The sequence below is a fragment of the Narcine bancroftii genome, chromosome 4, assembly GCF_036971445.1.
Source record: "Narcine bancroftii isolate sNarBan1 chromosome 4, sNarBan1.hap1, whole genome shotgun sequence".
Lineage (NCBI taxonomy): Eukaryota > Metazoa > Chordata > Chondrichthyes > Torpediniformes > Narcinidae > Narcine > Narcine bancroftii.
In genome coordinates, this window is record NC_091472.1 from 89,282,706 (window position 1) to 89,296,833 (window position 14,128).

At 41.8% G+C, this 14,128-nt stretch overlaps 1 protein-coding gene across 6 annotated transcripts in view; it reads right to left on the reverse strand.

Moving 5' to 3' along the window:
• Positions 1–14,128, reverse strand: part of atl2 (atlastin GTPase 2) — a 95,593-nt gene that overhangs the window by 17,366 nt on the left and 64,099 nt on the right. For all 6 annotated transcript variants that reach the window (XM_069931898.1, XM_069931901.1, XM_069931902.1 and 3 more), the window contains 5 exons: positions 13,539–13,631; positions 12,943–13,081; positions 7,523–7,650; positions 7,361–7,417; positions 541–612 (listed from right to left, as the gene is read on the reverse strand). In XM_069931898.1, coding sequence (XP_069787999.1) covers positions 541–612; positions 7,361–7,417; positions 7,523–7,650; positions 12,943–13,081; positions 13,539–13,631 — 489 coding nt within the window. The remainder of the gene's footprint in view (positions 1–540; positions 613–7,360; positions 7,418–7,522; positions 7,651–12,942; positions 13,082–13,538; positions 13,632–14,128) is intronic.

The following is a 14,128-nucleotide window of genomic DNA, read 5'->3' on the forward strand; positions in this document are numbered from 1 at the left end:
ATTTTTACATTTTTAAATTTAACTTTTAAAAATTTGATACAGCACGGTAACAGCCATTTCAGCTCTCGAGTCCGTGCCACCCAATTTACATCCCATTAAACTATACCCCTGGTATTTTTGAATAGGGGAGGAAACCGGAGCCTCCAGAGAAAACCCATACACATGGGAAGAATGTACAAACTCCTTACAAACAGTGCAGGACTCAAACCCTGGTCCAGATCAGTGGCACTGTAAAGGCATTGAGTTTTCTACACCAACCAATCTGCCCCACATGTTCAGGATAATGGATTTATATTAATCAAGTAGCTAGTTTGACCTGGACTGTGTCCAGCTACTGAGCATTGCTGTTGCACTCATCTAAAAAACATCAAAGAAGCTAGTCAATGTGTTCCTTTCCATTCAATGGCTAATTATATCAGAAAGTTCAAGTTACAAATGTCACTAATAAAAGCAGGGCAAACTTATACAATATTCAAAAACTATATCATTAAAGTTTATACAGTACATTATAGAAAAATGTAGAGATCTGTAATTACATACCATCTCCATAGCTTTGTTGTAAACATCTTTTGCTCCTGCAACAGCAGCTAGATTGTTGGCTTCAGCTGTTGCCTGTAAAATAATGGATTACTTTCATTATTTTCTTCTTGGCTCAAGTAAAAATACAAATGCTGGAGTAGCTCAGCAGGTCTTGCAGTGTCCATAATGAGGTAAAGCTATCTAACCGAAGTTTAGGCCTGAGCCCTTCAAAGTATGTTTCACTTTAACTTCAGATTTTTAAATAATTTCTTAAATCTTATTTGACAAGGAACTAAATTTCAACTTTGCACACTTAAACTGGCCAAGCACCACTTTACAATGCAAACAAATGCAGATGATTTCAAACATATCTGGTAAATTCTATCTCAAGAGCTTTATAGGTGCCAGTGTTTTTTTTAAAAAAAACACAAGTTTAAGAATTGACTCAGTGGAAGTTTTTGTTCATTAATGTTGAGTGACAACATTGTTTGATGGGTTTGATGTATCTTGGACTCAGAGTTTTGAATGGATGGAGGGGGGAGGTAGGGGGGAGGGGAGGGGGGAGAAAATGACACTATATATTTGAAAGGAGAAATGTGTATATCTTGAATAATGTGATCTATAGTGTGAAAAATAAAAAATTTAAAAAAAAAACTCCTTCAATATGAGTATTTATTTCAAAGACTATTTTGATACCACAAAATTTACCTTTCAGTTAAGGGGAAACCTCTGTAGTTTCTTAAAAAAAGTGCTCACGATCTTTTTTTATATATACTGAACAAAAAATAGAATATTTACTGTATATACTCTTGTAATAGTCCACCCCTTCCTTTTTGAGCCCCAAAAATTGTGTTTTCTGCAATTTCCCGTGTTAAGGTTGACCTCCCCCCCAATTTCTTTGCCCTTGGCCGCCCGCCTATCCAAACTCCCGATGCTATTGCCATCACTCGGACACAGAATTCTTTAGGCTCTTTTAAAGACTGCTTGGCAAACTAATCTGGCCATCCTGTTTCTGTGGCTAACTGGTGGTTTACATCTTGCAGTGTAGCCTGTGCATTTCTGTTCATGAAGTCTTCTACAGGCAGTAGTCATCGACATATCCATACCTGGCTCTTAAGTGTGTTTCTGTTCTGTCAAACGTGCATTTGTGGATTTTTCTTCATTATGATGAGGATTCTTCTGTCATCTACAGGACAAGTATTCCTTGGGACACCAGTCCTTTTGCGATTACCGAGCTAACCAGTATGCTTTCTTATTAATGTTCCAATCTGTTGATTTTTGTAATCTTAAGGTTTGGACAATGTCTATTACTCTGTGGCGGCCCACTAAGTAAGAGGTCGAACCAGCGAAAATGGCAACCACCTGCCACTAAGGGGATCCGCTCTTAAAATAGTGGATGGCTTTCCTCCTCCAATGCAGAGCAAAACCCATCTGTGTGAATTACTTTTATTAGTGAGCGACATCACCGGAAAGAGCACTGGGAACTGGAAGTGCGTAAAATCCAGTCGCGTGAACACTGATTAAACTAGTTTGAGCGGATTTGTTTGTATGTGAAGCACATTGATACAACTGGTAACCGTGACGACCTGACCAATATTTGGACCAAAGATGGTCGACACTTCATCACCACACACAGTCTCAGTGAAGCTGCTGACTTTCAGGCAGAGGCACGGTTCAACATCCGGCAAGCAATCTCAGATTCCAGCTTCCTCGACGAGGAAATGGCAAGATGAGTTGCACATTTTAGACAGATGCCTCTGGAAGAGCGCAAGTACACAGCATTCAAAGAACTAATCAAAAGAACTTTCGGCTGTGAATGGGGGCCCACTGGCTCCATCTCGACGACAGACCCCCATCAGCGTTAATGAATGGAATGCTGGTCCTATCCAAAGGGCACTCTTCCCATGTCATGTTTGAGCAGGAACTCCTAGAACAAGATATACACCTGCTGCTAGCCGGCACACACTTTAGCCACCCCCATAAGGTGGCGGTTTGAGCAGACATGCTGTGGAGAGCCAAGAAACTGCAGTGCCTGTCACACAAGTTACCAGGAATCGCAACCCCGAAAGCTCCAACAGCACAATGGCCCAACCCAACAAGCAGTGATGTTTCTACCACCAGAGATGGGGCTCAGAAGCCCACCTGTTGCCCACCCTGCATATTTCCAGGAAACGCCAGAGCCAGCTGCAACTAATGGCTGGGACTGTATGTCTGGGACAGATAGACCAGATGCAGTTTCTTAGTCAACACCAGACTGGAAATCGGTGTCAGTGTCATTTCCCCCGACAGGACATGACACCCACAACAGAAAGACAAGACCCTCACTCTTTATTTTGGGGGGGGGGGGAGGGTTGGACTAATTTTAAGTTAGACTATTAATATTGTGTTACAATTAACAGGGGGGGGTATTTTGTGTAGTTTTCTGATGTAATATTGTAATCATACCTTTTTAATTTTTTTCCCCATTTTTCTTTAAATGTAATTCTTTATTGTATTCATGTTATAAAATTTTAAATAAAGTCTTAAAAAAAAAAAGACAGGACCCACCCTGAGAGCAGCAAACAGCAGCATGATATGCACCTAGGCACCCGCACAGTCCAGCTGCAGTTTAGTATGAGCCATTTCACATGGGATTTCACAGTAGCCACTGCGGACCAACCACTCCTGGGGCAGACTTCCTGTGAGCCAACAGCCTGCTGGTGGACTACAAGGGAAATGACTGGCTCACGCCAAAATGTTCCAGATTATCTTCAGGTGAAGCCAAGCTTCCAGCCCCACACTTGGACTCAGTCACACTCACAGAGGACAAGTTCTCCAAAATCCTGGCAGACTACTCACTGGTGCTAGCCCCACAATCCTGCAGACTTCCCCTAAGACAAGTTGCACCTAGCAAAGGAGGAGTTTAAAAAAAAAGGAAGAATTGGGGATCATCCAGCGATCTGACAGCCCATGGGCCTCTCCACTTCACATAGTGCCCAAGGCAGAAGGGGGCTGGAGACCCTGCAGTGACTACCGCTGGTTGAATGAGGCCACCACCCCTAACTGCTACCCCATACTCAGGAATTTGTGGAAAACCTGCACGGAGCTAAGATTTTCTCCAAGATGGGCCAAGGCCAGGGATACCACCAGATCCCAGTACCCCCAGAAGACACCCCCAAGACTGCCATCATCACCCCATTCAGCTTGTTCGTGTTCTTCCACATGCTGTTTGGTCTGAAGAATGCCACACAAACCTTCCAGCAGATAATGGCTGCGGTGGGGCACGGACTGGACTTTGCTTTCATCTACTTAGATGACATCCTGATCACCAGCAGCTGTTAGGAGCATCCGTCCCACCTCCACGCATGCTACACCCACCAGATTTTGGCCTCACCAAGTGCCAGTTCAGGCTGGATTCAATTGATAACCTGGGCCACAGGATCACCAAAGACTGCACAACACCACTACCAGCCAAAGTCGACACAATCCACCAATTTACCAGGCCTAACACAGTCAATGCCCTGCAGGAGTTCATCGGTATGATGAATTCACATCACCACTTCATCCCCTCAGCAGCCCGAATCATGCACCCTTTGTTCACCCTAATGGCTGGCAAGATCAAGGACATTAACTTGGAAGAGGTCTCCATGACTTCCTTCATGAAGGCAAAGGAAGCTTTGGTAGACGCAACACTGCTAGTGAACCCCAGGACAGATGTTCCACCACCCTCACAGTGGATGGCTCCATCACAGCAGTTGGAGAGGCGCTGGCAGCCACTGGCATTCTTCACCTGAGGCCACCCAAACTGAAGTACAGTGCTGTACCTAATCATCCACCATTTCAGGTATTTCCTAGAGGGCAGGATATTCACCGCCTTCACGGACCACAAGCTGGTAACCTTCACATTTGCCAAGAGGTTCAATCCTTGGTCCTCCCCCAACAGCGACATCTGTCCTACATCTGCGTAAACAACAACCATCAGACATGTTTCGGGAAAGGACAATGAAGTGTCCAACACACTTTCCAGGACAATGATTCAGGTCTTGTCCCAGGGAGTGGACGATGCAGCGTTAGCGAAGGCATAGCGGGAAGACAGCTAGATGCCCAGCTACAGGACTCCAGTCTTGGGGACAACCTCCTGTGCAACGTGGCCACCAGTTAATCACTCCCCTGTCATTCCAGCAACCTGGAGATTGTGAGTGTTCAACTATCCACAATCTCACTCACCAGTCCATCAGGACAACTGTCCGGATGGTCACCAGCAAATTCAAATGGCAGTCTCCGGAAGCAAGTCAGTGACTGGGTAAAAATGTGCACAGTGCCAGATAGCCAAGGTACAGCAGCACACCAAAGCAGTTCAAATCCACCCACAGAAGGTTTGGCCACATCCACATGAATATCATGGGTCACCTCCTGGTGTAATAGGGAGCACGATACCTCCTCACCATAGTGGACCACTTCACCAGATGGTGAAAACAACCCCACTCACTGACACGACCGCCAAGTCCTGCGCCCAGGCACTGATCACAACCTGGATGGCATGTTTCGGACTACCAGCCCACATAACGTCTGACAGAGGCGCCTAATTCAACTCCAGCCTGTGGTCGGCTGTTGCCAGCCTGTTTGGGGGGGGGGGGGGGGGGGGGGAATCCAGCTACACCATATGATTGCATGTCATCCACAATCAAACAGGCTAGTAGAGCATTTCCACAGGCATCTGAAGTCTGTGTTCATGGACTGCCTGAAGGGGCCCAACTGGGTAGGCAAACTCCCCTGGGTCCTTCTGGGAATCCACATAGCCCCCAAGGAAGACCTGAACACCATGTCAGCCGAGATGATTGAAAGAGCACCTCTGGTGAGTTCATACCAGCCCTGCAGGGGCAGGAAGAACAATCTGCAGCAGTCCTGGACTAGTTACGCAAGCGGTTCGGCAACCTGGCCCCAATACTGACCGCAACGCTAATGCATCCAGACCCGCATACCCAAGGACCTAGAGAAAGGCGGGGGGGGGGGGGGGGGGGGAGAGATGCGGGGCATATTGGGCATTGTTGCAGCAGCTCTTAGAAGGGCTGTTCAAGGTGATCAAGAGTAATGGTTCCACATACGTCCTGGATATTGGGGGAAAGAGGTTTTTACAATAGACCAATTCAAGCTGGCCCATGTGGACTTGACTCAACAGATGGAAGTCCAGTCACCCAAACAGAGACTCATTCAGACTATGGGCACTGGGATCTAGTTATTGGGGGCAGGGGGGTGTATCATGTGACAGCCCACTGAGTACACGGTTGAACCGGTGAAAATGGTGGCCACAATGCAGCTAAGTAGATCCGCTCTCAAAATGGTGCTGGCTTTTCCTCTTTTCATTGCGGAGTAAAACCTATACGCAAAAAATCTTTTTTATTAGTGGGTGGCGTCACTTCTGGCAAGAGCACTTGGAACAGGAAGTGCATAAAAACCAGTCGAGTGAACAGTGATTAAACCAGTTTGAACTACAGCACCAAATGAGCACATCCAAGTTCTAGCTATGTGTAGCACATTGCTAAAACTCATTGTTTTTCAGCCTCAATGGTTTATTTGACTTTTATTAGCACAAGTCTGGTCCTCGTGTTCAAAAATGTCAATTATAGACTCCACAGGAGATCAAAAACCAGAACCAAGCCTAGCTCTCTTCTATCCGCACCAATTAAGCAATTAAACATACCCAAGTACTCACAAACACCTGTGAAGCCAAATGTCCCATATATGGTGCCCTGAAATGAGGGGACTACATAAAAAACACTAATTTCTACATAGTCAAACCAAAATGTATACAAATAACCTTGAGTAAAATCTGGAACGTGAATTGCTTGATTAAAAGTGTGGAGCACAGGGGCAAGGAAAAAAAGTGTCTTTGTCCCAAAAATTATGGAGGGCACACACCCATTTTGAGCAGTGTATTTTATCCAAATCAAAAACTTCCTGAAAGATGAGATAAGACTAATATCACCATATTTTAACCAGCAAGGTTCTGATTTAGTTTAAATTGAGAAGTTACTGCAATCCTCCCAGTAGAGATTAAGGACTCCATATTTCCACTCATCTGAACTCCTGATGCTCTGACCACAAACTCTCGCTTCTGCCGCTTGCCCATCCGAGCTCCCAAGACCCCAACTGCCCGCCAGAGCTCAACATCCCAATTGCCCACCCACCAAAGCTCCTGAAATCTTGACCATGGACCATCATCTCTGCTGGCTACCTACCAGAGGTCCCGATGCCTTGGTCCCAACTATGTGCCCCCAGACACACTCCTTCGCCCCAGCTGCCCACCCACCCAAGCTCATGACATCCTGAGCATTGGCTTGCCACCCTGCTGAGCTCCCAATGTCTTGAATGACCCAGATACTTACTGTGGCCAAAAATGATTGACCCAAAAAAACTTGACTATTACAAGTACAGGTGTCCCCGCTTTACAAATATAACCATATAACAAACCATCATCATTTTATAACCATATAACAATTTACAGTACGGAAACAGGTCATATTGGCCCTTCTAATCCGCACCAATTTACGTGTAGTTGCTTTACACAAATTTGTTTTTACCTGTGTTTGCTATCCCAAAGAAATTTGAATGGTTTTTGCTTTTACGAAAATAGCCTGCAATAGTAGTGGTCTTTTTACGCAACTTTGGTTTATGCAAGGTTTCATAGGAACACTACTTTTGTAAAGTGGGGTATACCTGTATATATTGTATCTCACAAGATTAAAAAATACATTTTAAATATTCATCTGTAAAGCTGTATTTACCCTTGCAAAGATTTTTTTTCAATGCCTAATCATACCAGTTTCAAGAAGTCACAGGTAAGGTGCAGTTTAAAAAATACCTGTAGCATAGACTTCGGATGAGGAAGTTCCTCTCCTTGGTAAATTTTGATGTAAGCCTAAAAGACAGGAAAGGGTTATGGTACTAACATACTAGTAATATCTCCTGAAAAACAATTGCCACTGAAAGTAACAAATGCACAAAAGCAGGTAATTTTTCATACCTTGAAGTATTCAACCAGATCCCGACAAGTGACTTTGCTTCCTCCCATTTTCTTTTCTACCAAGTTCTCAGAGGACAATAGAAATGGCACCACATTGCGGAGTTCCTTTTTAAAGTCACCATCAATGTCTATAAGGGTAAATAGCAAAATAAACAACTAAAATAAAAAAAATCTACCTACTTGCAGCTTGGCATGATGCAACTTTCAAACATCAGAATTAATTGCAACAATGAACCAGGTAATCCAAGTGGGTTAAATTATTGGACCATTACCCTCAGAAACCCACTTATCACAATCATGACCATACATTTTAATAGTCATATAAAGAGCACTGGGAATAAATTTACATTTCACTCAGGCAGCACGCACAACAGTACCTCCTGCACTAAATTAGCTTTCATGTTTTCTACATCAATTTCCAAAAGTACATTGGAACTAGTCTTTTTTGACCATCATTACAACTACATGGGAGAGCAGACTGATGGAACAAGATTGCTCATCAGAACACTGGGTGAAGAGGACTAACAAATCTTTATAAACTGATGAAGCAGAGATGACAATTTGACTTTTCACGTTTACTTTAGATTTAAGAAGGTTTGACTGAGTTACACACCTTTAAACAAACTTTCTTATTTAAAAAAGCTAATCTCACAAGCAAATGACTGCAGTAACAATATTTAAAACTCAACCTGAAATTATTTTCCATTATCAATTAGATGCTATTATCTGTGATTGGTTGATGTGACAGGAATTGTGAAGTATCCCTTTAATTGGAAACTGCAAATAACACTAACACAACTGGTAATCGTTAACCATATCAATGGAATACATACCATGTAATAGTTTGCAAAAACATTTGTAAGTCTTCGCCCCTCTACAAATAAAGCATGTCTGTTGATATATTTGGAAATATATAATTTTTTAAAAAGTGATAGTTCCAAGTATAAAAGCAGAAGACTCCAGTGGAAGATTTCACTACTCGATTGAAAATATTTTCTCACAATTGGATTACACACAGTAATAAATTGTTCAGATGCAAGAATAGGGTACATACTAGGCCATTGAAAAGTGACTATTAATTAGGATAGTTAAAAGATGCAAGTAAATAGGTACAAAATTATAATTTGATTTGGACAGGAAGGAACCTAGGAAAATTACAACCAAAGCAGTGGTACTGAGCAAATTGTTGGAGCTGCTCTGTGACACATCATCAGAATATAATGGATTACAACGGTTGATGTATTGGTTTTAATTTTTCAAAACTCCATTAATTTGTGATTTATAAAACAAATAAAACAATTCCTTTTTCAGATAGGAAGACAGCAAAGTAAGCTGCACACCAGTTAGCTCAACATCCGAAAAAATATTGAAAGCTATTACAGCACGATATTCAGGCTAAATCAACTATTTTCTGAAAGGATATTACTTTTGAACAATTTAGTTTTTATTTTGAGTTATGCATGTAATGGAGAGGGCAAATTAAACCAAGGAACCCAGAAGGCTATCTGTCTCAACAATTTTTACAGGTGCACTATCAAAAGCACATTTGCTAGATGAACCAGAGCATGGTACAGGAGCTGCTTTGCTCTGGAAAAATTAAGGAAAGTGAATAAGCCCCTTAATATTATCATACTACCCTTGCTTGGTGTTAAATTATCTTTTTCATTTACTCCAAATTGTGCTCTTTACAGACCAGTGTGTAATGGTAGAAATATCCTGTTAGTCTGTTTAAGAACCCTTCGCTGTACTAGGTATTTTATGATAAATTATCAGAAAATAAACATTAAGGAGGTAACATACTGTCATGGATAGAAGACCAACTGATTAACATGAAAGAGGGCATAAATGGGTCTTTTTCAAATTGGCAGATTTTTCAGTTTACCAATGTCCAAGCATCAATCTTCTCCCTCAAGTCCCCAAGATTCTACCACTGACCTATGACCAGAGACTAATCAGCCTACCCACCCACACACCTTTCTAACATGGAAGAAAGGATGGTATCACAGAGGGCATACAAACTTCAGACAACATGGAGGTCAGGACTAAACCTGGATCACTAGAGCTGCATTAGCATGCTGCTACAAACAAATACAGTGCCACACCGATCAGTGCAAGGGCGCCATCTATTTGTATTTTACAAATGACTTGAAATGAAGGCACTGATGTCATTGTTAAATTTGCTGATGACAGATTGGCATTAAAGTGGTGAAGAACATACAAGATACAAAAAAAAAACAGGTGAAGCAAAAAGACAAAGACCCAACAAATGCTGTAAAATGCAGGAAAGTAAGTATTAAATTTTGGCAAGTAAAAAAACATTTAAATATGAGAAATTATGTAGAATTGAGATACAATGAGGTTTGCATGTCCTGTGTATCATTCACATAAGTTATATGTAAGCAATTAGAAAAAATGATTTTTTTGCCAAATAGAATAAAAAACATTATTCCAGTTATACAGGACATCTGGAGAGCTTATTTAGGAAATTACCGATGTGCTGAAACCTTTCCTGCACTACTTTAATTGGGTTGTCTTATGAGGAAATGATGGGCAGAATTTGTATCAGTTGGTGCTTAGAAAGATTGAGGGTTAGACTGAAGCACACAAGAACTTGAGGATCTTAGCAAGGCAGATGTGGCAAGTTTGTTTCTTGTTGCATGACCTCATGAGTCAACAGCATAGATAGTATGTATATATGAAAGGGAGCAAAAGGCCATCACCGAAGCTGTGTTAACCTTTGAGGCTACAGTCAAAATCAGCCATGATCTTATTAACTGGCAGAACACACTTGAGGGGACAAGCATCTTACTCCCAATTCATATCTGTATAATGAATTCCAGCTAAATTAAACAGTTTATTCATAAAGTCATTACTCTTGCCTGAAAAACAAAAAGTAAACATAGAAACATAGAAGATAGGAGCAGGAGTAGGTCATTCGACCCTTCGAGCCTGCTCCGCCATTCAACGAGATTATGGCTGATCTTAAAGTTCAGTACCCCATCCCCGCCTTCTCTCCGTAACCTTTAATACCCTTATACTGAAGAAATATATCTAATTCCCTCTTAAATAGATTTAATGAACCTGCCTCTACTGCCCTCTGTGGCAATGAATTCCACAGATTCACCACCCTCTGGGTCAAGAAATTCCTCCTCATCTCGGTCCTAAATGGTTTGCCTATTATCCTCAAACCATGGCCCCGGGTTCTGGATTTTCCCATCCTTGGAAACATCCCATCTGCATCCATTCTGTCCATTCCTGCCAGAATTTTATAGGTCTCTATGAGATCCCCTCTCAATCTTCTAAACTCCAGCGAGTACAATCCCAATTTGCGCAATCTTTCCTCATAAGTCATTCCTGCCATTCCAGGTATCAGCCTGGTGAATCGCCTCTGCACTCCTTCCATTGCAAGAACATCCTTCCTTAGATAAGGTGACCAAAACTGCACACAATACTCCAGGTGGGGTCTCACCAAGGCCCTGTACAGCTGCAGTAAGGTATCCTTGTTCCTATACTCAAACCCTCTTGATATGAAGGCCAACATACCATTTGCCTTTTTAACTGCCTGCTGTACCTGCATGCTCGCCTTCAGAGACTGGTGTACAAATACCCCTAGGTCTCTGCACTTCCCCATCTCTTAATCTATTGCCATTCAAATAGTAATCTGCCCTCCAGTTTGTATTACCAAAGTGGATAACCTCACATTTATCCACATTGCAGTGCATTTGCCATGTATCTGCCCAGTCCCTCAATTTATCCAAATCACACTGGAGCTTCCTGACCCCCTCTTCCGTGCACACAACCCCTCCTAGCTTAGTGTCATCTGCAAATTTGGAGATATTACATCCAATCCCCTCATCCAGATCATTAATGTAAATTGTGAACAGCTGGGGTCCCAGTACAGATCCCTGTGGCACCCCACTGGTCACCGCCTGCCACTCAGAAAACAAGCCATTTATCCCAACTCTGTCTTCTACCTGCCAGCCAGTTCTCAGTCCACAACAATACTTTGCCCCCAATCCCATGAGCCTTGATTTTGGAAGCCAGTCGTTTATGCGGGACCTTATCGAAGGCCTTTTGGAAGTCCAGGTACACCACATCCACTGGCTCTCCCCCATCTATTTTACCTGTCACCATCTCAAAGAATTCCAATAGATTTGTCAAGCACGATTTACCTTTTGTAAATCCATGTTGACTCCGTCCGATCCCTTCTCTGCTAGTCATATGCTCCGCTATTACATCCTTAATAATAGATTCCATCATTTTGCCCACTACTGATGTAAGGCTCACTGGCCTATAATTCCCTGCTTTTTCTCTACCCCCTTTTTAAATAGTGGGGTAACATTAGCTACCCTCCAATCCATGGGTACTGATCCTGAGTCTATCGAGTTCTGGAAAATAATTCTTAAAGCATCTGCTATCTGAATGGCCACTTCCTTAAGTACCCTAGGATGTAGATTATCAGGCCCTTGGGATTTATCTGCCTTCAATCCCATCAATTTCCCCACAACCATGTCCTTAGAGATACTGATTTCTTTCAGTTCCTCCCTTGCATTAGTCTCTATGTTTCCCAACATCCTTGGGAGGTTATTTGTATCCTCTCTTATAAAAACAGAACTAAAGTAAGAATTTAATTGGTCTGCCACTTCCTTATTCCCCATTATATATTCCCCTGATTCCGACTGCAAAGGACCTACTCTGGATTTCACCAATCTTTTCCTCTTGACATATTTATAAAAGCTTTTGCAGTCGGTTTTTATATTTGCCGCAAGCTTACTTTCGTCATTTATTTTTGCTCTCTTGATTAATCCCTTTGTCCTCCTCTGCTGCATCTTGAACTGCTCCCAGTCTTCGGTTGCGGTATTTTTTTTGGCCAATTGATATGCTCTCTCTTTGGACCCAATGCTGTCTCTAATTTCCCTTGTTATCCACGGTTGAGTCACCTTTTTTTGGTTTATTTTTATGCCAAACCGGTATAAACGATTTTTGCAATTTCTCCATGAGATCTGTGAATGCTTTCCATTGTCTATCCACAGTCAACTCCCCCATATACACCATCCAATCAATCTTACTCAACTCCCGTCTCATACCATCATAGTTAAGGGAATTTATATCGATGAACAAAGCTCAATGCAAAAGATTTAATTAATGATTGATCATAGCAATAAAACCTATGTGTTAGTTAACCAACATCATAAATATTCCATTATCTGAAAAGATTTTAAAAAAGAAAATCTCAAGTCAGGCTAAAGACTAAAAATTAAAGCAAAAATGTTGCATTTATGATTCTCATTCTTTTCATGCAAACACAAGAGAATGCACCACATGCCAAATCTGATCATGTCATCTAGTGTGGGAATTAATCATTAGTAAAATATTAGCATGCAACTTATACACAGGTTCCACTGAGGGGATTTGAATACCTTTTAATCTTCCATCAAAACCAGGATTTGTGGCTACTTTCAAACCAGGATGTGGCATTAGGAAGCAGGTGATTTTGGAAAAGCAGGAATGGATATGTTTTCTAACATTCTGTAACTCTTCATGTTGGTTTTGCTTTATCTAAAAGAGGAAAATAGTTAACTGAATATATGCAACTGTTCCCAACTTCATATTTCATCACTTACTGCCAAAACAAAAAGTTATCACAAGTCTGCTAATCACTGAAGCAATTACTTCCTGCTGGAGGAAGTCTCCAGATTCCTTCAACTGTAGCAAAACTGTAGTAATAAAAGTAGACTGCAATAGGGCAGCACATTGCTCTCCGTTGACTTCAACTCTATTAGTTTCCAATGGAACCAAATTTAGAAGCAAATAATGCATATGATATTGGGTAGCATCTCAAGCCAGCAAGTTTTAGTTAACCAGCAAGGATCTGCCAATTATATCCTCTGAAGTTGCTGGATTCTTCTTCAATTTACAGGAAAGTCATGAAAAATCCAAATGTATTCCAATTGCATTTTATGTACACAAACATTTATAAGTTTCATAAAATTGTAGATCATATTTAAATTATTACCTCTAACCGTTTTTCTAAGAAGCTCTTTCCTCCTTCCAGCCCATATGGATGCTCGTATGGATAACTCCAATCTCTTATTAAAAACATTAATGTCTACACAAAAAGAAAATTATTTTATTTCTACCCGATTTAGAATGAATAAAAATGAATTTGCATAACATTTTTATATTATCAGAATGCCCCCTCCTCTCCTCCCCCACCCTCCAAAGTCAGAACTTCCACCTCGACCAGCATCACTGCTGCATGGGGATGTCCCATGAGCTCCATAGATCACTGCAAACTTCCAGACTTCCCACCTTCTAGCTGGAAATTCTACTGCTGAATCTGTGCCAGGCTAAACCTAGAGTGAGTATAGCCAGCCCAATAAAATTTAAACCATTTCTTAGGCAGTTCAAAGTTTATTATAAAAATATTCAATTTCCCTGACCACTGGCATGTCTGACAGCAGAATCACCAGTTATCAAGCTCTTCCTGCAAATGCATTTAGCATTGAGAGGCATTGTGTTACACCATGCTGGAGTCAACCTCTGAGCAAAAGATGGAGCTGGAATAGTGATCCAAAGGCAGGTAGCAGGCAGTCCTAAGGTCAA